Here is a 22,881-nt window from a genome sequence, read left to right on the forward strand (position 1 = left end):
ACTCACTTAGAGGAAGGTGTTAGTTTGGTCTGAAGCTCAATCTGATCGTCTGTGTCTCTCTTTAGTCACACAATAATAAACTGGTTCCTGGTTTGTCTCAGGTAAATCAGGTCAGGGGGCGGAGCTTAACCAGAACTACTCTGATAAATGTGGTTTGACCTGTTATTCAGGGAGCGTTTCAGTTCAAAAGTATTTCATTTTAGAGGAAGTGTCAGCTGAATGTGTTTAATTGTGGAGTGAGTTCCTTCAGTGTGAACTATGAATATATTGATATAAACAGAACTGCTTTAAGTTTTAGTGTCCTTTATTATTTTCCACATTTCTGCATAAAAATGACTCCGCATCAAACAAGTCCTGAAAGTAGACAAAGAACCCAATCACACTAATAATTGATAATTTGTTAATGTCTATGAGTTGTATAGTTTTCTGAACTCATCTGAAAAGAAATTCCCAGAGAGACTCAGCTTCATGAAATAAGACACAAAATAAGACAAAGAGATGCTCAACATCTACAAGGAGCACAGCTTTATATGTATATATATATATATATATAATATATATATATTATATATATATATATATATATTACATATATATATATACATATATATATATATATATATATATATATATATATATATATATTATATATATACATATATATATATACATATATATATATATATATATATATATATATATATATATATATATACATATATATATCCTTTTCTAATCCTCTTCCATAGTTACTATTATTCCAGTGTTCACCTGGTCCACTCCTTCGGTTTTAAATGAAAAGCTTTAAGAAGAATTACACAATGAATAAATCTTTATTATTATGGATCAGAAACAACAACAACTTTAGAAACTGTTCTTAAAAAGAGAAAATCAACCACGTCAATAATTCTTTAGTTAAAAGCTTTTTCTTTTAAACCTCATGAAACACAACCAACCTTTTAAGGGATAGAAATAAAATCAATTAAAACAATTATAAAATACAGTTAAACTAAAATATGAACGTTTTTCCTTGTGATGTTCAGCGTAAATGTCAGTCGACCCTGAAAAGAAAGAAAAGACTTAAATCAAGTTATTTCTTTATTATCGTAGTAAATTATTTGGGTTGATCTTGTTCATACCTCCATCACTGCTACATGGTCACAGAACAGTAGAGGGCGTCTGAAACCACAGAGACACGAAACTCTGAGGTTCTTAATGCTGTTATGATTCAACCATAGACTGAATATTAAAGTGGAGTCAAAGCTTGTAGAGCTCCCCCTGGTGGCTGCAGGCTGCAGTATAGGTCATAAGCTCCTTCCCCTCCATGTTAGTGGGCGGGACTTGGGTCAAACTAAAACACTAAAATACACGTCAAATAATTATTTTTTAAGGATGGTTTCTGTCATTTTAGGTGGATAAAATAATGTTGATGAATGTTCAAGTGTTATTCTTAGATGGAAGGAAGGAAGGTTTTCCTGTAGAAAGGTTTTGTCCTAAAGTACCTGCTTCCTGGTTCTGCTGACCAGGCTGGAGGAAGTTCACCGGTTGAGCTGAAAGACAAACGGTGGAGATGAAGCTGCAGCTGCTTCGTGAGAACGATTCATCTCATTTGCAACACAGATAAAAGTTCAGATCGTCAGACGTCTGTTTAGTAGATTCAGACTCACGGGAAGAATCCTGTCTCTGTGACTTAATGACTGAATAAATGGACTGAAGAGTTTCTCCTTCATCAGCCAGAGAGTTTGAGACCGGACGTTTCTTTCCTGCAGATAAAAACAACAGAGACGAGATATTATTACATCAAACTGACTACCATTAAAAAAAAAAAAAACATTGTCCAATCAAAATTCATTTCCTTAATGAGAAACAGAAAGCTGCCAAAGCCCCGCCCCTTCACATCTGCTATAAATGAAGAAAGCCTTAAACGTCCTCTGTAGAAAACAAAAGGACTAAACTGAACGCTGTTGATAAACATGTTGGAGCTCATTCATGGTCTTGGTCTCTTTTGAAAACCAACACTCTGAAGTTTCTATCACATCAGTCAGAATCGCTCAAAGTGGTTTAGTTCTGGACGAATCAAAGTTGACATCCAGTCAACAAATAGCAACTTGTCCTCCATCCAGGACAGATTTGAACTAGTGGTTGATCAGGAGGAGGTTTGATTCATTCCATCACCTCAAAGGAACAGAAACACTGGACATGCTAAGCTAAAGCTTACACAGAGCTAACTTAGATAGCATTAGTAAATGCTAATTTTGATCAGAAAACCTGTATGTTTTTCCTCCTTCAGAATTAAACCTGAACCACATCATAATGACACTGCTCCTTTAACCAATCAGGTTGGTATTTTTAGGCCTTTTTGTTTAAGCTAAGCTAGTGGTTCATGTTCATCTGTTGTTAACGTTTTGATATTTACTATTTGTTGAAGCCTCGATGGAGGAGGACGGAGGAGAGACTCATCGATTTGGTTTCAGATCTTCTTAGAAAGACATTTTCATGGTGGACTGGTTCTAGGCTGGTTCTAGTTATATCATGACCCAGCTACAAAACTCTCAGGTCAGAAACTATGAGCTCCAGCCTCAGCTCACAGATAGTTTCTTTAGGTCTGGTGAGTAAAATTAATCATATTTACATGTTTTATGTATATTTTTGTCATTTTATTGGGTCGACATTGATGCTTCTATTGGATTTGACGTATGTGGAGCTGGTGAAATTATTCTAAGTGAGTTTCTTGCTTTAGTAATGACATTAATCTCACCACATGAGATAAAATGTCCTGTTTCATTGTGTATCCATATGTTGACGATGGTTTCTGTAGCAGTGGCGTCATAACTATCGTATTAAGAGGTGTTTAGAGTTGGAGGTCATTGAAGGTCTAGGTGGAAATAAAGGAACCTCCACTGAATTATACTGAGAGTTTAAACTCAGTAGCTTCTCTTATTCTAACATATTTTCCCTTTTAAGGGACAATCTCTATAAACTGTCTTGTAGTAGATATTCATATTAGTATTTAAGTTGTTATAAAGTGAGACACAGGGTTTAGTTTTTGTTGTAATACCACATGTGGCCACTGAGTCAAAATGTCAGTGTTGTATCAGGTGCTCACTCCTGCAGATACACACCAAATCCAAATAAGAGATTCAAAGTAAATCCAAAGGAAAGAGAAAGTACATTGTCTTGAGCTCATCTTCTTTTCTTTCTCCTGACCTCTACTCACACTAAGACCTTCATCTGGGTCACAACTTTCTCCAGGACCCAGTTTGGATTTATTTTGTTTCCCAGTATTTATCCATCATCTCTCATCACTGCTGTCTCAGTCCAAGCATCAGGACTTATTCTGAATGGCAGCAGGTAGATAAACAGCTCTACAATGGTTGGATGTGACTTCTCTATACCAGTCCCTCTTAAGCTTCAGAGTTTCCTACATTTCTGCATAAAAATGACTGAAAACAGACATGAACAGTGACCTAGGTCTGAACCAGAACATACTGCAGGTCTCAGCGTTTTACAGCTGGAGTTGGAGCAAATTAAAAATAAGAAGAAAGTTGAAGGATTTCATGAGCTCAGGTTGGGTCTGGCTGAAGTGGTTCTTCTCTAGATACCTGATCCAATGTCAGATTAAAAGACCAAAACCAAACTGCCACTGATCCTGGAAGCTACTAGAAACCAAACGGCCGGTTCAGCATTTCAACATGTCCCTAAAAAAGAGCACGACAAGATAGATAGATAGTTGCTCAATTTGTTGCTGTTACTCTATTTGTTGCTGTATTTATTGCTGTTGCTCTATTTGTTGCTGTATTTATTCCTATTCCATTTCTTGCTGTTGCTCTATTTGTTGCTGATGCTCTATTTGTTGCTCTATTTTTTGCTGTTGCTCAATTTGTTGCTCTTTTTGTTGCTGTTGCTCAATTTGTTGCTCTATTTATTCCTATTCCATTTGTTTCTCTATTTGTTGCTGATGCTCTATTTGTTGCTCTATTTTTGCTGTTGCTCTGTTTGTTTATGTTGCTCAATTTGTTGCCGTTGCTCTATTTGTTGCTCTATTTTGCTGTTGCTCATTTTGTTGCTCTGTTGCTGTATTTGTGCTCTTGCTGTATTTGTTGCTGCATTTATTCCTATTGCTCTATTTTTTGCTGTTGCTCTATATCTTGTTGTGTTTCTTGGCGTATTCATTAATGTCGTTGTCCCCAGCATGTCCACCAGGAGGACAGGTAGGACATAAGGGACGTCTGAGTGAACAAACACATCAGAATAATACTTGTGTTTCATGTGTGACTTGAGGATTAGTTGAACTCGACTCCAGATAAAACAAAGTTCTGTGCCAGTTGTTGTTTCTCTTTGGGTGATGTTCCCATTTATTGCAACAAAAAACGTAAAAAGATTGTAACAAAAAACAGCACATGACTAAACTGATGCTTGACTAAAACTCAAACTCTGGCTGTCGGTAAGAACCGTGTGAGTTGCACCACCATCCAACTTATACTGATAAAGAACTAATGTCTAACACCTGCTGCTGGACATCTACCAATTCAACTCAAACAGAACTGTGCTACCCCCTAGTGGTCAGAATAAGATACAACATAAATGAAGAGTGGCTCCTACAGTGGGAATGGTTGGATATGAGGAGGCTGTCATTTAAAAACGTCAGGATGTTGTTCAATGTTGATGAGGAGTTAAGTTACGTGTTTCCTTGATCTCTGGTGCGTATGGAAGCTTCCAGGGTTGGAGTCAAATACACGTCTGATGACGGCTGAGTCATCCTAGAACAAGAGCAACATGACTGATTCCACCACAGGAGGCAATGAGAACACAACTCAACCTCAGATCTTTTTATTTAGCCTGAACATCAACACATTCTTCAGTTAAACACATTATACAATCCATCAAACGTTGATAATTTGTTCATAATTTCACACGTTTGTCTCCACAAACAGATGTTAAACTAAAGACTCTTTATTCAGACATGAAAGTTGTTAAGGGATACAAAGACCAAATGTTTGCTTTGTGTATGTGTTGTGATTGTCCAGGAGAAATTACCGGTAACGAGGCTGAGAGGCTCATGCTTATTTCTCTGGGTCTGAAAGCTACGCCCCTCCCATCCGTCCCCTGCACTCTGTCATGATCTGTATCTGTCTTTTATTTTGTGAGTCATGTTTTGAAGTTTCCTGTTTTATTTTGTCAATTTTCCTAGTTTCCTGTCTGTCCGTGTCATATCTTGTGTTTCCTATTTTATTTTGTTACGTTCTGGATTTCCTGTCTTGTGCTTCCTTGATGGTTAATTAGTCTCACCTGCTGTGATCGCCCTGATCTGTTTCACCTGTGTCTTGTCATCCCTGAGTCCTCTTGTGCATATATAGCCCTGCCTTTTTCTTTTTTTCTCTGTCGTGACATTTATGTTATCTTCTTGTCTCCAAGTCATGTCATGATTCTTGTGATTTTTGTATTTCCTGCCTTGCGCAGCGTTTTTTTGGTTAATTATTAAAAACCTCTTTTCCTGGATTCCTTGCCTGCTTCACCATTTGTCCTGCACTTCGGGCCTCACCTCTACAACACTCACTAACCTGACAGAACGACTAGACCAGTATGGACCCAGCAGACCTTACTTTGGAAGAGGCAGAAACAATGAGGTGAGTGATTTGTAGACTCGAGCTCATGCCGGAGTTCCAGCCCCTGTCTAAGGGGACCTGCCTGAGCAGGAGGGCTCCGACTGGTAAGCATGGCCCTCCTGGCCGCCAGGGAGGCAGACCTGTGGTTAGACAGCTCCTGACAGGCCGGTCTGCCTGTCACCTGAACACCTCTCCTACCCTTGTCCCCGCTGGGAGGGTGATCGCCACCCCAGTGCCTGCCCCCGAACCCAGACACCTGCAGCGCCCCACATTCCAGTTCCTGAGGAACCATTTGCTCCGATCATCCACGCCTACGTTCCTGATCTTGAGCCAGTCCCTGTGCCATCAGTCCACGCCTCCGATCCCGAGCGTCTCGCCACGTCTTCCCGGCCTCTCGGTCGTCCCCCAGAGTGGCCCGCCATGTACAACTTTTGAGACTCTCTAGACTGACTTGTCGTCTCTATTTTCTAAATCCTTCCTCATCGTTCAGTAGCTCATCTTCATCTCCTCGCTGCACTGTTGGACCTGGGTCTTTGTCTCTGTTGCGCTGCAGCGTTTCACTCCCGCCAATCAGAGCATTTTCCCAGCGTGCGCTGCAGTCCGTCTCTGGTTTAAGAATCTATAATACATCCATGCTCCGGATGCTCATTAATGTCTGATCATAACCTAACAGTTTTAGAAAAGGATGGGGGGGATCACTCGTCAGTGGTGGTGATCGTAATGTTATCAGATTCCAACTTTTTGGCTAATGGAGCAGCATCACCGTTATCAGTCTCTGTATGATAATTGTCATTAATGTTGCATATGATACAGTATAAAGGCCACAAAAGATTTGTCGGAATGGCAACGCCTTTAAAAACTGAAAACATACCACCACTCTGACCTTAGGAGGCAGAAATTGTCGGAATGATGGGATGTTTGAAGGTTTAAGCGTTGCCATTATTCCGACAGTTGGGGCCCAAATTATTCAGAAAAATTAGAAGTACTCAGAATTAGTGAAGACTTAACTAATCTTACTGTTATTTAGTATTATCATTATAGCATTAGCATGCTAGCCATGATAACTTAGTAACTGAGGAAAAGTTAAATGTGTTTATCTACATGGACATTAATCACATGAACACATGGGTTTCACAGTATATATGACGCTAGCTGAAATTTTTCTAAGCCTTTAGTCTAGATAACTAGCTAGCATAAGGCTAAGTTAACTTCAAACTTCATTCATTTGTAAAACAGAGATCAAGGTTCACATTAATGATGGTATCACTTTATTTTTCTGAATAAAATCTTAAACGTCAAATAGAGACATTGACATTTACCTCATCACATAATAGAGAGAAATCAGCTGACATCCAGTTCTTCCTTTTAATCTTCTGCTCCATAACTTTCTCTGTTTTTGTTCACTGGGGAAATGGTGGAGTTTCTTCTGTGTTTTCCTGATCCTTTCTATTGGATTAAGGTCAAGACTTTGACTTGTTCCTAAACATTCATCTTGTTCTTTAACATGTCGACAAAACAACAGTTTTTATGATCACTTACACTGATCAGTTGTTACAGCACAAAACACATTTATAATCATCCTGTTTATCTCTAACTGATCTGATTCACTGGTAAAATCTTCACTGGGAGTTTATCTCCATTGTTAATGTATGGAAACATCCTCTCAGTGAAAGTGTGTGTGAAGGTGTGTATGTGTCTGTTAGTATCAAGATCATAGAAGGACAGATTTCCTCTGTTCCAGTCCAGATTCACTCTGATCCTCTGGAGCTTCTTCTTTACTGGGAGATCAATGGAAGGATCTGGTGGTGAATATGTGTAGTATTTACCTTCATAGAACCCTATTCCCCACAATCCAGACTCTATGTCTCCCTTCCTGTGGACAGACTCTGATAACACACCCAGTCCCCACTGTGTATTATCTCCAACATCAACATCCCAGCTGTGAGTCCCTGAGTTAAAGCCCTCAGAGCCCAGGACAAACCCATAATAATCAAACCTCTCTGGATTATCAGGAAGTTGTTGTTTATCTCCTTCTAATCTCACACTGGTCAGATCTTCAGACAGGATCAGATCTGGATGAGCAGTGTTTGGATCCAGAATGACAGGAGTGTAGGAGACCAGGTCCTTCATGTTGTTCCAGATGTTGAAGGCCAGGTTGCCCAGATGTTTGGCCTGGTCTATCAGAGCTCCTGAGGGCAGCTGTGGATCATCCAGCAGGAGGCAGCGCTGGACTCTTTTCACTGCAGCCTTGTAGTTGTTGAGGAATGAGACGTCTTCTGCTCTCAGCTCCTCCTCTGTGGCTCTGACTGTGTCTGAAAGAGCTGCTATCTCTCTGCTTAGAGCCTCCATCTTCTCCTTCATCATCTGACTCTTCTGCTCCTCTTCCTCCCTCAGTGCAGCCATCCTGGCCTCCTCTTCCTCTGCTAGAAACTGGTGAAGCTTCTTGAACTGCTCCTTAATCTGCCTCTCTGTGTGTCGGGCCTGGACCTTGATGTGTTTTTCTGTTTCATCAAACTTCACTTTAACTTCTTCATAAACCTTTAACTTCTCCTTTAAGAGCTCCAGAGTTTCCTCAAGGTTCTTCTTGTGCTGTGGTGCAGCTTCAGGAGAACTCTGATCTCTCTCATGTAAAAAGGAATCACACAGGTTCCTCAAGGCCAAGTTTGAAGGTGGATTAACCTTTGAAGATCTTCTCTTACAAACTGGACACTGGCGTAATGGATTCTGTCTCCACCAGGTCTTCAGACAGAGTTTACAGACGCTGTGGCTACATGACAGAAAAACAGGATCTCTGAAGACCTCCTGACAGACCGGACAGCAGAAATCCTCCTCTGATCTGGAAGCCATTTAGTCTCTGAGTGAAGCTGGAACACAGCAGACACAAAGTCCAGTCAGTCATGTCTCCTCCATCTTCTACTAACTTCCTGTTTTTGGTCAAACTCACCTTCAGTGTGTGGAGAGTCAGCAGCTTGAAGCAGCAGTGTTGTAGTTTCCACTTTTCTCTCCTGTAGCTGGACTCACTCAGAGGAAGGTGTTAGTTTGGTCTGAAGCTGAATCTGATCGTCTGTGTCTCTCTTTACTCACACACAATAATAAACTGGTACCTGGTTTGTCTCAGGTAAATCAGGTGAGGGGGCGGAGCTTAACCAGAACTACGGTGATAAATGTTGAATTTTGACCTGTTATTCAGGGAGTGTTTCAGTCCAAAGGTTTAATGTCAGAGGAAGAGTCATTCTGATTGTGTTTAATTGTGGAGTGAGTTATGGAGTGATCACCATAAATTCAAATTTAGAATTATATTTAAAAAACTAACGCACTAAAATAAAAATACATTTGAATTAAATACTCGACAGCAACAAGTAAATGAGCTGCAATGCACTGTGGGAGTTCAGTGTTTTTTGGTTGATGTTACAACCATGAGTGTGGTGTGTCATTCAGTAGTTGTGTAACTCTCGCTCGTTCACTGATGAGTGACTAGTTGCCGCTATTCTGAGGCAGTTTGTTAGCGAGAAAAAGTGAACGGCTTTGGTCAGCGTCCTTGCTCCGCACCGCTCGCTGCAAAGAGCTGCAACAGAGGAACGAAAGAGCTGCATGCAGCTCCGGAGCCGCGGGTTGCCGACCCCTGCTCTATACAGTTGACGAGGTGTGGTGTCCATACTTGAACTACTTGTTGATCGTAGTGAAGTTGCAGTTTCTGAGCTGTAACCATCTGAAGAGAAGACAGAAAACATTAGCGGTTATTAAATAATAACAGCTAATAACAGTTTAAGAGGCAGGGCTAGGATAAAGGTGCAAGAAGATACAGCCTTTTCCAACACCACAGGAGTCACACGAGTCCCACTATAGACGACACCGTTGCTTTGGGACAGACAAGCTTGCAAGATCTCAACATAACACACTACAAAGAAAATACACACCAGACTGACTATACATGGGAACTAAATGAACAACATGTTGTTGGGGGAACTATTGCTACTGCTGGATACAAAAGTCATTTTTTTCTGTACATTGTGATAAAGTATCCTGTGTTCATCCCATAATCCCATCCCATCATTAGTTGTGAGTCATTTGCTACCGAATCAGAATCTAGAGAAGTTAGACCCAACTGATGATACTGATTTATAAGCACACTGTCAAGAGGAAGATGAAAATATTAGTTTTAAGAAAGAGTTACTAGTTGAAATAAACCATTACCAAATCTCAGTATCATTTATAAAACATTTGTTCTCTCTTCTTTGGAAGAAAATCCACTTAAAATGGCTGATTAGCGACACCTGCATGTGGAGGAGTAGGAGCAGTCTGCGTGGAAAGAAGACTTTGACATTTTGACACGTTCCATAAAATCCAGCTTCCTATCCTAGCCAGAAATCATGCATTTCAAGAGACGCAGTAAAAGTTATGGCCAAAAAACTAGTGAAAATGTAGAAGAGGGTTAATAATCGATTATTGTTCATTGTTGCAGCTCTAAACAAATGTTGTTCGTCTTTCTCTCCGCCTGTGTCAGTCAGTTCACAAAAGTAAACGTAATGACTCAGTGTTAAGTGCTAAGCTAAAGTTAGCGTAAATAAAATAAATAGTGGTTGGTCTGGCTGACTGCTAACACTCATAGATATATATCTATGACTAACACTGGCAGACGCCGCAGCCGGCCATACTTTTGTCATCGTAGTTAGCTAACATTTCAATTGACGACATGCTAGCGGATTGGTTTTGCCGACTGAGTAAAGTCAGAGTCATGGTGGTAAATAAAGCTAATACTACTAAGTTTCAGTTTGATACTTGCCTTCGTCCTTCCTCCAGCCTCGACATTAGCTGCTGTTTGCTCCAAGTTTCTGTGACCAAACGGGAACAGCCGCGTGGTGGTTGTTGACCTTGTTAAGCGTAACGTCAAAGACGGATGTTTAGTGTCCCAACAGCCAATGGCATGTTTTCTTCTTCTTCTTCTTCTTCTCCAACTGTTTCTGTCGACCAATCCAAATGGGACCCGCGCTTTTCAAAGCGCGCACTCCAATGACATGTCGCGTTCACGCTTTTGTCTTTTGTGTTTGTGCAGGGAGACGCCGCAGCAGTAAAATGTCTCCTGATTACATGTGTTTTGTTCAGACATGCTGTGAAATAATTCAAGACGTTGTGATATACAATGGATTGTATGTATATATATATATATATATATATATATATATATATATATATATATATATAAATATACATACACACACAATAGCCTACAGTGTTAAATAGTTATTTTACTATTAATTTCTCAGTAATTTTAAATGATTTATGAGTATTAAGTTTTAAGTTTTGTATTAAGTTTTGTATTAAGTTTTGTTGAATTTTACAGTTTATTCCATTAAATAACAGATAAATATTTCTACAATTACGATACATTTGTGAACATATTTTAACAATAAATATCTGTATTTCTAATGTTTATTTTTATAATAGAACAGAAATATCACATTTCCACACGTATTTTCACAGTTACAGTGAGTTCATGTTATTTTACACTTGACATGTAAAATCGCAGTATTTTTTGTTGATTGTCCAGATTGTTTCTGTATTTTTAAAATACAGAAATAATCTGTAAAAAAAAAATAAACATCTAACCATATGAGATAAAATCTCCTGTTTCATTGTGTATCCATATGTTGATGGTTTCTGTAGCAGTGGCGTCATAACTATCGTATTAAGAGGTGTTTAGAGTTGGAGGTCATTGAAGGTCTAGATGGAAATAAAGGAACCTCCACTGAATTATACTGAGAGTATAAACTTAGTAGCTTCACTTATTCTAACATGTTTTCCCTTTTAAGGGACAATCTCTATAAACTGTCTTGTAGTAGATATTCATATTAGTATTTAAGCTGTTATAAAGTGAGACACAGGGTTTAGTTTTTGTGGCCACTGAGTCAAAATGTCAGTGTTGTATCAGGTGCTCACTCCCGGCAGACACACACCAAATCCAAATAAGACATTAAAAGCAAATTCAAAGGAAAGAGAAAGTACATTGTCTTGAGCTCATCTTCTTTTCTTTCTCCTGACCTCTACTTACACTAGGACCTTCATCTGGGTCACAACTTTCTCCAGGACCCAGTTCGGATTTATTTTGTTTCCCAGTATGTATCCATCATCTCTATCACTGCTGTCTCAGTCCAAGCATCAGGACTTATTCTGAATGGCAGCAGGTAGATAAACAGCTCTACAATGGTTGGATGTGACTTCTCTATACCAGTCCCTCTTAAGCTTCAGAGTTGCCTATATTTCTGCATAAAAATGACTGAAAACAGACATGAACAGTGACCTAGGTCTGAACCAGAACATACTGCAGGTCTCAGGGTTTTACAGCTGGAGTTGGAGCAAATTAAAAATAAGAAGAAAGTTGAAGGATTTCGTGAGCTCAGGTTGGGTCTGGCTGAAGTGGTTCTCCTCTAGATACCTGATCCAATGTCAGATTAAAAGACCAAAACCAGTATTCGTTGCTTCGTTCCTGTATTCGTTGCTGTTGCTCTATTTGTTGCTCTTTTTATTTCTATTCCATTTGTTGCTGTATTTGTTGCTCTATTTGTTGCTGTTGCTCTATTTTTTGCTGTTGCTCAATTTGTTGCTCTGGTTGTTGCTGTATTTGGGCTGTTGCTCTATTTGTTGCTAAATTTATTCATATTCCATTTGTTGCTGTTGCTCTCTTTGTTGCTCTATTTTTTGCTGTTGCTCTATTTGTTGTTCTATTTGTTGCTGTATTTATTTCTATTCCATTTGTTGCTCTATTTGTTGCTCTATTTTTTGCTGTTGCTCTGTTTATTGCTGTTGCCCAATTTGTTGCCATTGCTCTATTTGTTGCTCTATTTTTGCTGTTGCTCAATTTGTTGCTCTGTTGCTGTATTTGTGCTCTTGCTCTATTTGTTGCTGCATTTATTCCTGTTGCTCAATTTGTTGCTCTGTTGCTGTATTTGTGGTCTTGCTCTATTTGTTGCTGCATTTATTCCTGTTGCTCTGTTGCTATATTTGTGCTCTTGCTCTATTTGTTGCTGCATTTATTCCTGTTGCTCTATTTTTTGCTGTTGCTCTATATCTTGTTGTGTTTCTTGGCGTATTCGTTAATGTCGTTGTCCACAGCGTATCCACCAGGAGGACAGGTAGGACATAAAGGACGTCTGAGTGAACAAACACACCAGAATAACACTTGTGTTTCACATGTGACTTGAGGATTAGTTGAACTCGACTCCAGATAAAACAAAGTTCTGTGCCAGTTGTTGTTTCTCTTTGGGTGATGTTCCCATTTATTGCAACAAAAAAACGTAAAAGGATTGTAACAAAAAACAGCACATGACTAAACTGATGCTTGGCTAAAACTCAAACTCTGGCTGTCGGTAAGAACCGTGTGAGTTGCACCACCATCCAACTTATACTGATAAAGAACTAATGTCTAACACCTGCTGCTGGACATCTACCAATTCAACTCAAACAGGACTGTGCTACCCCCTAGTGGTCAGAATAAGATACAACATAAATGAAGAGTGGCTCCTACAGTGGGATTGGTTGGATATGAGGAGGCTGTCATTTAAAAACGTCAGCATGTCGTTCAAAGTTGATGAGGAGTTAAGTTACGTGTTTCCTTGATCTCTGGTGCGTATGGAAGCTTCCAGGGTTGGAGTCAAATACACGTCTGATGACGGCTGAGTCATCCTAGAACAAGAGCAACATGACTGATTCCACCACAGGAGGCAATGAGAACACAACTCAACCTCAGATCTTTTTATTTAGCCCGAACATCAACACATTCTTCAGTTAAACACATTATACAATCCATCAAACGTTGATAATTTGTTCATAATTTCAAACGTTTGTCTCCACAAACAGATGTTAAACTAAAGACTCTTTATTCAGACATGAAACTTTTTAAGGGATACAAAGACCGGTAACGAGGCTGAGAGGCTCATACTTATTTCTCTGGGACTGAAAGCTGCAGCTTGATACAAACACAAACACTGAAGGAAATATGGTGCCGCATAACAATAACACAAAAAATCTACATTTCTTCATAAAAGATGTTTCCTGTTTTATTTTGTTAAGTTCTGGATTTCCTGTCTTGTGCTTCCTTGATGGTTAATTAGTCTCACCTGCTGTGATCGCCCTGATCTGTTTCACCTGTGTCTTGTCATCCCTGAGTCCTCTTGTGCATATATAGCCCTGCCTTTCCCTTTTTTCTCTGTCGTGTCATTAATGTTATCTCCTTGTCTCCATGTTGCCAAGTCAAGTCAAGTCATGTCATGATTCTTGTGATTTTTGTATTTCCTGCCTTGCGCAGCGTTTTTTTTGGTTAATTATTAAAAACCTCTTTTCCTGGATTCCTTGCCTGCTTCACCATTTGTCCTGCACTTGGGGCCTCACCTCTACAACACTCACTAACCTGACAGAACGACTAGACCAGTATGGACCCAGCAGACCTTACTTTGGAAGAGGCATAAACAATGAGGCAAGTGATTCGTAGACTCAGGCTCATGCCGGAGTTCCAGCCCCTGTCTAAGGGGACCTGCCTGAGCAGGAGGGCTCCGACTGGTAAGCATGGCCCTCCTGGCCGCCAGGGAGGCAGACCTGTGGTTAGACAGCTCCTGACAGGCCGGTCTGCCTGTCACCTGAACACCTCTCCTACCCTTGTCCCCGCTGGGAGGGTGATCGCCACCCCAGTGCCTGCCCCCGACCCGGACACCTGCAGCGCCGCACGTTCCAGTTCCTGAGGAACCATTTGCTCCGATCATCCACGCCTACGTTCCTGATCTTGAGCCAGTCCCTGTGCCATCAGTCCACGCCTCCGATCCCGAGCGTCTCGCCACGTCTTCCCAGCCTCTCGGTCGTCCCCCAGAGTGGCCCGCCATGTACAACTTTTGAGACTCTCTAGACTGACTTGTCATCTCTATTTTCTAAATCCTTCCTCATCGTTCAGTAGCTCATCTTCATCTCCTCGCTGCACTGTTGGACCTGGGTCTTTGTCTCTGTTGCGCTGCAGCGTTTCACTCCCGCCAATCAGAGCATTTTCCCAGCGTGCGCTGCAGTCCGTCTCTGGTTTAAGAATCTATAATACATCCATGCTCCAGATGCTCATTAATGTCTGATCATAACCTAACAGTTTTAGAAAAGGATGGGGGGGATTGCTCGTCAGTGGTGGTGATCGTAATGTTATCAGATTCCAACTTTTTGGCTAATGGAGCGGCATCACCGTTATCAGTCTCTGTATGATAATTGTCATTAATGTTGCATATGATACAGTATAAAGGCCACAAAAGATTTGTCGGAATGGCAACGCCTTTAAAAACTGAAAACATACCACCACTCTGACCTTAGGAGGCAGAAATTGTCAGAATGATGGGATGTTTGAAGGTTTAAGCGTTGCCATTATTCCGACAGTTGGGGCCCAAATTATTCAGAAAAATTAGAAGTACTCAGAATTAGTGAAGACTTAACTAATCTTACTGTTATTTAGTATTATCATTATAGCATTAGCATGCTAGCCATGATAACTTAGTAACTGAGGAAAAGTTAAATGTGTTTATCTACATGGACATTAATCACATGAACACATGGGTTTCACAGTATATATGACGCTAGCTGAAATTTTTCTAAGCCTTTAGTCTAGATAACTAGCTAGCATAAGGCTAAGTTAACTTCAAACTTCATTCATTTGTAAAACAGAGATCAAGGTTCACATTAATGATGGTATCGCTTTATTTTTCTGAATAAAATCTTAAACACCAAAGAGAGACATTGACATTTACCTCATCACATAATAGAGAGAAATCAGCTGACATCCAGTTCTTCCTTTTAATCTTCTGCTCCATAACTTTCTCTGTTTTTGTTCACTGGGGAAACGGTGGAGTTTTTCTGATCCTTTCTATTGGATGAAGGTCAAGACTTTGACTTGTTCCTAAACATTCATCTTGTTCTTTAACATGTCGACAAAACAACAGTTTTTATGATCACTTACACTGATCAGTTGTTACAGCACAATACACATTTATAATCATCCTGTTTATCTCTAACTTATCTGATTCACTGGTAAAATCTTCACTGGAAGTTTATCTCCAGTTCCAATGATTGGAAACACCCTCTCAATGAAAGTGTGTGTGAAGGTGTGTATGTGTGTGTTAGTATCAAGATCAGAGAAGGACAGATTTCCTCTGTTCCAGTCCAGATTCACTCTGATCCTCTGGAGCTTCTTCTTTACTGGGAGATCAGTGTCAGGAGCTGATGGTGAATATGTGTAGTATTTACCTTCATCAAACTCTATTCCCCACAATCCAGACTCTATGTCTCCCTTCCTCTGATCAGACTCTGTTAACACACCCAGTATCCACCATGTGTTATCTCCAACCTCAACATCCCAGCTGTGAGTCCCTGAGTTAAAGCCCTCAGAGCCCAGGACAGACCAGTAATAATCAATCCTCTCTGGATTATCAGGAAGTTGTTGTTCATCTCCTCCTCTCACACTGGTCAGATCTTCAGACAGGATCAGTCTCGGATGAGCAAAGTTTGGATCCAGAATGACAGGAGTGTAGGAGACCAGGTCCTTCATGTTGTTCCAGATGTTGAAGGCCAGGTTGCCCAGATGTTTGGCCTGGTCTATCAGAGCTCCTGAGGGCAGCTGTGGATCATCCAGCAGGGGGCAGCGCTGGACTCTTTCCACTGCAGCCTTGTAGTTGTTGAGGAATGAGACGTCTTCAGCTCTCAGCTCCTCCTCTGTGGCTCTGACTGTGTCTGAAAGAGCTGCTATCTCTCTGCCCAGAGCCTCCATCTTCTCCTTCATCATCTGACTCTTCTGCTCCTCTTCCTCCCTCAGTGCAGCCATCCTGGCCTCCTCTTCCTCTGCTAGAAACTGGTGAAGCTTCTTGAACTGCTCCTTAATCTGCCTCTCTGTGTGTCGGGCCTGGACCTTGATGTGTTTTTCTGTTTCATCAAACTCCACTTTAACTTCTTCATAATCCTTTAACTTCTCCTTTAAGGGCTCCAGAGTTTCCTGAAGGATCTTCTTGTGCTGTCGTGCAGCTTCATCGATGGGTCTGAATCTGTGGTTGGAGTGTTTTTCTGAATCTCTGCAGACGAGACACACTGGCTGCTGATGGTCCAGACAGAAGACTCTGAGTTTCTCAGAGTGCAGACTGCAGAGATCCTCTGGAGATCTCTGATCTCTCTCCTGTAAGAAGGACTCACACAGGTTCCTCAAGGCCAAGTTTAAAGGTGGATCATCTCTTGAAGATCTTCTCTTACAAACTGGACACTGGTGTAATGGATTCTCTCTCCACCAGTTCTTCAGACAGATTTTACAGAAGCTGTGGCTACATGACAGAAGAACAGGATCTCTGAAGACCCCCTGACAGACCGGACAGCAGAGATCCTCCTCTGATCTGGAAGCCATTTAGTCTCTGAGTGAAGCTGGAACACAGCAGACACAAAGTCCAGTCAGTCATGGCTCCTCCATCTTCTACTAACTTCCTGTTTCTGGTCAAACTCACCTTCAGTGTGTGGAGAGTCAGCAGCTTGAAGCAGCAGTGTTGTAGTTTCCACTTTTCTCTCCTGTAGCTGGACTCACTCAGAGGAAGGTGTTAGTTTGGTCTGAAGCTGAATCTGATCGTCTGTGTCTCTCTTTAGTCACACAATAATAAACTGGTTCCTGGTTTATCTCAGGTAAATCAGGTGAGGGGGCGGAGCTTAATCAGAACTACTGTGATAAATGTTGAATTTTGACCGGTTATTCAGGGAGTGTTTCAGTCCAAAAGTTTAATGTCGGAGGAAGAGTCAGTCTGAATGTGTTCAATTGTGGAGTGAGTTCCTTCAGTGTGAACTATGAATATATTGATATAAACAGAACTGCTTAAAAGTTTTAGTGTCCTTTATTATTTTCCACATTTCTGCATAAAATGACTCGGCATCAAACAAGTCCTGAAAGTAGACAAAGAACCCAATCACACTAATAATTAATAATTTGTTAATGTCTATGAGTTGTATAGTTTTCTGAACTCATCTGAAAGTAAATTCCCAGAGAGACTCAGCTTCATGAAATAAGACAAAGAGATGCTCAACATCTACAAGGAGCACAGCTGGACACAAGATGATGTCATCCTCCTCTTAGTGGGTGCAGAGTTGAGTTTATACCAAATAAACCTGTCTATATATATATGTGTGTGTTTCATCTCATAATTCACGGGGTTCTAATCCTCTTCTACAGTTGCTATTACTCTAATGTTCACCTGGTCCACTCCTTCAGTTTTAAATGAAAAGCTTTAAGAAGAATTACACAATGAATAAATCTTTATTATTATGGATCAGAAACAACAACAACTTTAGAAACTGTTCTTAAAAAGAGAAAATCAAACACGTCAATAGTTCTTTAGTTCTTTTCTTTTAAACCTCAGGAAACACAACCAACCTTTTAAGGGATAGAATTAAAATCAATTAAAACAATTATAAAATAAAGTTAAACTAAAATATGAATATTTCTTTCTAATAAATCTTTATTAATGTTGGAACATGAATCTTTTTCCTTGTGACGTTCAGTGTAAATGTCAATCAACCCTGAAAAGAAAGAAAATAATTTTAAATCAAGTATTTCTTTAATATCGTAGTAAATTATTTGGGTTGATCTTGTTCATACCTCCATCACTGCTACATGGTCACAGAACAGTAGAGGGCGTCTGAAACCACAGAGACACGAAACTCTGAGGTTCTTAAAGCTGTCACGATTCAACCATAGACTGAATATTAAAGTGGAGTCAAAGCTTGTAGAGCTCCCCCTGGTGGCTGGAAGCTGCAGTATAGGTCATAAGCTCCACCCCCTCCATGTTAGTGGGCGGGACTTGGGTCAAACTAAAACACTAAAATACACGTCAACTAATTATTTTTTTATGGATGGTCTCTGTCATTTTAGGTGGATAAAATAATATTGATGAATGTTCAAGTGTTATTTTTAGATGGAAGGAAGGAAGGTTTTCCTGTAGAAAGGTTTTGTCCTAAAGTATCTGCTTCCTGGTTCTGCTGACCAGGCTGGAGGAAGTTCACCGGTTGAGCTGAAAGACAAACGATTGAGATGAAGCTGCAGCTGCTTCGTGAGAACGATTCATCTCATTTGCAACACAGATCATGACAAGATGTCATCAAAACGTTTTTTTAAGAGATACAGATACTGGAAATGAATACCTAGTCCTCTGTGACATTAATGACGCTGTTATAAATGGACTGAAGGTTTTCTCTTCAAACCAAACCTGAAGTTTCTTCCTCAGCAGATTAAGAGATGAGATATTATTACATCAAACTGACTACCATTAAAAAACAAAAAAAAAAACATTGTCCAATCAAAATTTATTTCCTTAATGAGAAACAGAAAGCTGCCAAAGCCCCGCCCCTTCACTTCTGCTATAAATGAAGAAAGCCTTAAACGTCCTCTGTAGAAAACAAAAGGACTAAACTGAACGCTGTTGATGAACATGTTGGAGCTCATTCATGGTCTTGGTCTCTTTTGGAACCAGCTCCCAGTTTGGGTTCTGGAGGCAGACACAGTCTCTACGTTTAAGGTCAGGACTAAGACTTTCCTTTTAGACAAAGCTTATAGTTAGAGCTGGACTTAACCATCCCTTAGTTATGCTGCTATAGGCCGAGGCTGCAGGGGGACGATGCACTGAGGACATGTCCTCTCCTCTTTGTCCTCTAATATCTGATCATTTTATTTTCTATCTCTTATAATTTACTAACCACTGTGTCTCCCTCTCTCCCCTCCATCTTCTTGTGAGGGTCTCTGGTCTGGAGGCTGAATATCTGACCTGTGGAGTTCTAAGCTACATCTGCTGCCGTGGCCTCATCAACCAGCCCAGTCTTCATGGTCTGGAGTCTGTGTATCAGACCTGTGGAGCTCCATAAACTACATCTGTCCCAGTCTTCATGTCCTCCTCCAGGTGTCCACTCCTACCTAGATGAACTATTCACCAACCTGCCCATGATTCCTGTTATACTCACAAACTGTCACAGATCATCAGCTATGTGTTATATTACTAGATCCTACATGTTTCCTTCAGCTTGATGTTTGTATCTATGACAGAAGTTAGTTTATCTTGTTTCTCCTGTTCTTCTTCTCTCTCTATCTTCTCTGGTTCTACCCGGCTGGTCTTCAGCAGATGCTTCCTCCATATGAGCTGGTTGTGCTCCAGGTTTCTTCCTGTTAAAGGGAGTTTTCCCTCAGGCTGCTCTGGAGGTTGCAGGCTGGTTTTTGTGAAGCGTCTTGAGACGATTTGTATTGTTATTGGTGCTATATAAATAAAACTGAATTGAATTGAATTTTGAAAACCAACACTCTGAAGTTTCTATCACATCAGTCAGAATCGCTCTAAGTGGTTTAGTTCTGGACGAATCAAAGTTGACATCCAGTCAACAAATAGCAACTTGTCCTTCATCCAGGACAGATTTAAACTAGTGGTTGATCAGGAGGAGGTTTGATTCATTCCATCATCTCAAAGGAACAGAAACACTGGACATGCTAAGCTAAAGCTTACACAGAGCTAACTTAGATAGCATTAGTAAATGCTAATTTTGATCAGAAAACCTGTATGTTTTTCCTCCTTCAGAATTAAACCTGAACCACATAATGACACTGCTCCTTTAACCAATCACATTTCAGGTTGGTATTTTTAGGCCTTTTTGTTTAAGCTAAGCTAGTGGTTCATGTTCATCTGTTGTTAACGTTTTGATATTTACTATTTGTTGAAGCCTCGATGGAGGAGGACGGAGGAGAGACTCATCGATTTGGTTTCAGATCTTCTTAGAAAGACATTTTCATGGTGGACTGGTTCTAGCTGGTTCTGTTATTATCATGACCCAGCTACAAAACTCTCAGGTCAGAAACTATGAGCTCCAGCCTCGGCTCACAGATAGTTTCTTTAGGTCTGGTGAGTAAAATGAATCATATTTACATGTTTTATGTATATTTTTGTAATTTTATTGGGTCGACATTGATGCTTCTATTGGATTTGACGTATGTGGAGCTGGTGAAATTATTCTAAGTGAGTTTCTTGCTTTAGTAATGACATTAATCTCACTATATGAGATAAAATGTCCTGTTTCATTGTGTATCCATATGTTGATGATGGTTTCTGTAGCAGTGGCGTCATAACTATCGTATTAAGAGGTGTTTAGAGTTGGAGGTCATTGAAGGTCTAGGTGGAAATAAAGGAACCTCCACTGAATTATACTGAGAGTTTAAACTCAGAAGCTTCTCTTATTCTAACATATTTTCCCTTTTAAGGGACAATCTCTATAAACTGTCTTGTAGTAGATATTCATATTAGTATTTAAGTTGTTATAAAGTGAGACACAGGGTTTAGTTTTTGTTGTAATACCACACATGGCCACTGAGTCAAAATGTCAGTGTTGTATCAGGTGCTCACCCCTGCAGAAACAGACGAGTCCTGTCGACAGCATCATCATCACCACGAGGCCAACGATGACCAGGACGATGACCAGGACGACTGGCTGTGAATCGATGTCTGGATACGTCCTCTCTGCTTCGTCCAGGCGACTCTCCACCCTGCAGGTCAACACCTCGTCCTGGGGTTAAGGGACGCAGCTGATCCCTCGATAGGGCCCCGTCTCCATCCTCCGGCCCTGGGGCTCCAGCAGACGCCTGGAGCTCTTCAACCACACGATTTGCGGCAGTGGGTGGCCCTCGAATTCACACCGCAGCCACCGGGGGGCGCTGCCAGAGCCACAGGGTTCATCCACCACAGAGAGGCTCAGGATCTTGGGTTTAGCTGCCAAAAAGTGAACCACAGAATAATAATGTTGATTCTTTTTTTCTGTTTTGATCAAATTGTTGATCATCTCCAGAGTAGGGATGGGTCCTGATACTAGCTACCATAATGCTAACGGTGCTTATGCTAATGGTAGTAACCAGACAGAAAAGCAACTCAGATCTGGGTGCTTCATTGGGGTGCAAGTTTTTATTTAGCGCCCCCTTAGCTGTAAGATGTTTCAGACATGGCAGGAAACTCCAGAACACATGGGGGGAGACATGAACACTGACAATAACAAGAACATGACATGAAGACAAGAAACATGACTTGGTGACGAAAGCATGAAGACTACGACTAAAAGCACACAACAAAGAACGAAGGGAAATGCAGAGGGAAGACGAGACACATGAAACTAATGAGGTGGAGAAAACAAGGAGAAACCAATGAGCAGCTCCTCAACCTGATGTTCATTTGTTTATGAGGAGATGATTAATAAAGGCAGTGGTGTTTCATCAGGGCCAACAAAGTCTTCTCTTCTGGCCTAGACTTCATCAAAGTGGTGTCACAATGATCGTATTAAGATGTAAAGTTGGAGGCCATTGAAGGTCTAGGTGGAAAATAAAAAGATCACCACCAGAACCTCTGCTCCTCCTCCACCAGGAGATCCTCACCTTCAACACATAGATCAATCTTTGCTTCAAAATAATTCTGGTCCAGCTCCACTCTGCAGAAGAACGAACCGTTGTCCGTCAGCTCCACCTTCCTGATGAGCAGCGACATCTCCCCCCGTCCAGGGTCTCCTCCCGGCGTCTTCTCCTCTGGACACGGTGACCGACCGAGACCCCTTCATCCTCCAAGCATCCAGGACAGAACCTGAGGAGGACGAGAACGTCTGGAAGCTCAAACTCAAACTTCACCCCTGGTACTGACTCCAGAAATAACCTGTCACCGATCTGTCTGTTAAAACCTGGAGGTTTCCAGAAGACTGAAGGAGAAACCACACAACTTCCCTGTAGATCCACCTCCAACGTCCTGAAGGATCCAGATCTTACTTGTGACCACGGCCGACACAATAAGACAGAGACACTGCAGCCTCGTCCTCAGACCTGTTAGACAATCAGAAACTATCAAACTAAAGCAGGAAGTGTTGACAGACCTGTCGTTAGTAAACTGATCGTTTCCTTCCAGATGGAAAGAAGAAGTCAGACAGAGAGGAACCAGCAGATACTGGTTGAATAGATGCCCTTTGAATGTATTTCCTCTGTAAATACAGGAAATGACGTGAGCTGAGGAATCTGACACAAACTGGGTTCTAATGAAGCTCATGGCTGTAGTTTAAGTTTCTGTGTCACCAAAATGACAACTTTTATTGTACGTGATCATTTTCCAGAGCCTTGTTGATGCGTCTCAATATGTGAGTTAAGTTCTTGGTCCAACGTTAAACTGAAGAGGAACAAGATGAGACATGAAAGGGGGCGCTACTGAGCCAAAGAAGACTTTAAATCTGAGCT

At 40.8% G+C, this 22,881-nt stretch overlaps 2 protein-coding genes across 3 annotated transcripts; both read right to left on the minus strand.

The window, feature by feature from the left end:
• Positions 1-1,352: 1,352 nt before the first annotated feature.
• Positions 1,353-22,447, minus strand: LOC125015875 (hemicentin-2-like). Of its 2 annotated transcripts, XR_007113645.1 has the most exons (4): positions 22,042-22,447; positions 21,026-21,388; positions 1,668-1,763; positions 1,353-1,550 (listed from the first exon to the last, which is right to left on the minus strand). XR_007113645.1 is itself a non-coding variant. In XM_047597900.1 (3 exons), exons 1-2 carry the CDS (start codon positions 22,148-22,150, stop codon positions 21,192-21,194), a joined length of 306 nt encoding a protein of 101 aa, XP_047453856.1. In that variant the 5' UTR covers positions 22,151-22,447; the 3' UTR covers positions 1,353-1,763; positions 21,026-21,191. The 2 variants fall into 2 exon arrangements, 1 of the variants encoding a protein (XP_047453856.1); XM_047597900.1 differs by having other exon boundaries at positions 1,353-1,763.
• On the minus strand, positions 15,480-17,010 carry LOC125015874 (nuclear factor 7, brain-like). Its single transcript, XM_047597899.1, has one exon. The coding sequence runs from the start codon at positions 17,008-17,010 to the stop codon at positions 15,634-15,636; it is 1,377 nt and encodes a 458-aa protein (XP_047453855.1). The 3' UTR covers positions 15,480-15,633.
• Positions 22,448-22,881: the final 434 nt, after the last annotated feature.

Source organism: Mugil cephalus, chromosome 11, assembly GCF_022458985.1.
Source record: "Mugil cephalus isolate CIBA_MC_2020 chromosome 11, CIBA_Mcephalus_1.1, whole genome shotgun sequence".
Classification (NCBI taxonomy): Eukaryota; Metazoa; Chordata; class Actinopteri; order Mugiliformes; family Mugilidae; genus Mugil; species Mugil cephalus.

What these genes read in the sequence shown, in the direction of transcription:
- LOC125015874 (XM_047597899.1), bottom strand. Translation starts at nt 17,010, where the DNA reads ATGGCTTCCAGATCAGAGGAGGATCTCTGCTGTCCGGTCTGTCAGGGG.
- LOC125015875 (XM_047597900.1), bottom strand. Translation starts at nt 22,150, where the DNA reads ATGTCGCTGCTCATCAGGAAGGTGGAGCTGACGGACAACGGTTCGTTC. An exon ending in GATTGATCTATGTGTTGAAG is followed by an intron (nt 21,389 to 22,041) that starts GTGAGGATCTCC and finishes ACTTTTTGGCAG; the next exon opens with CTAAACCCAAGATCCTGAGC.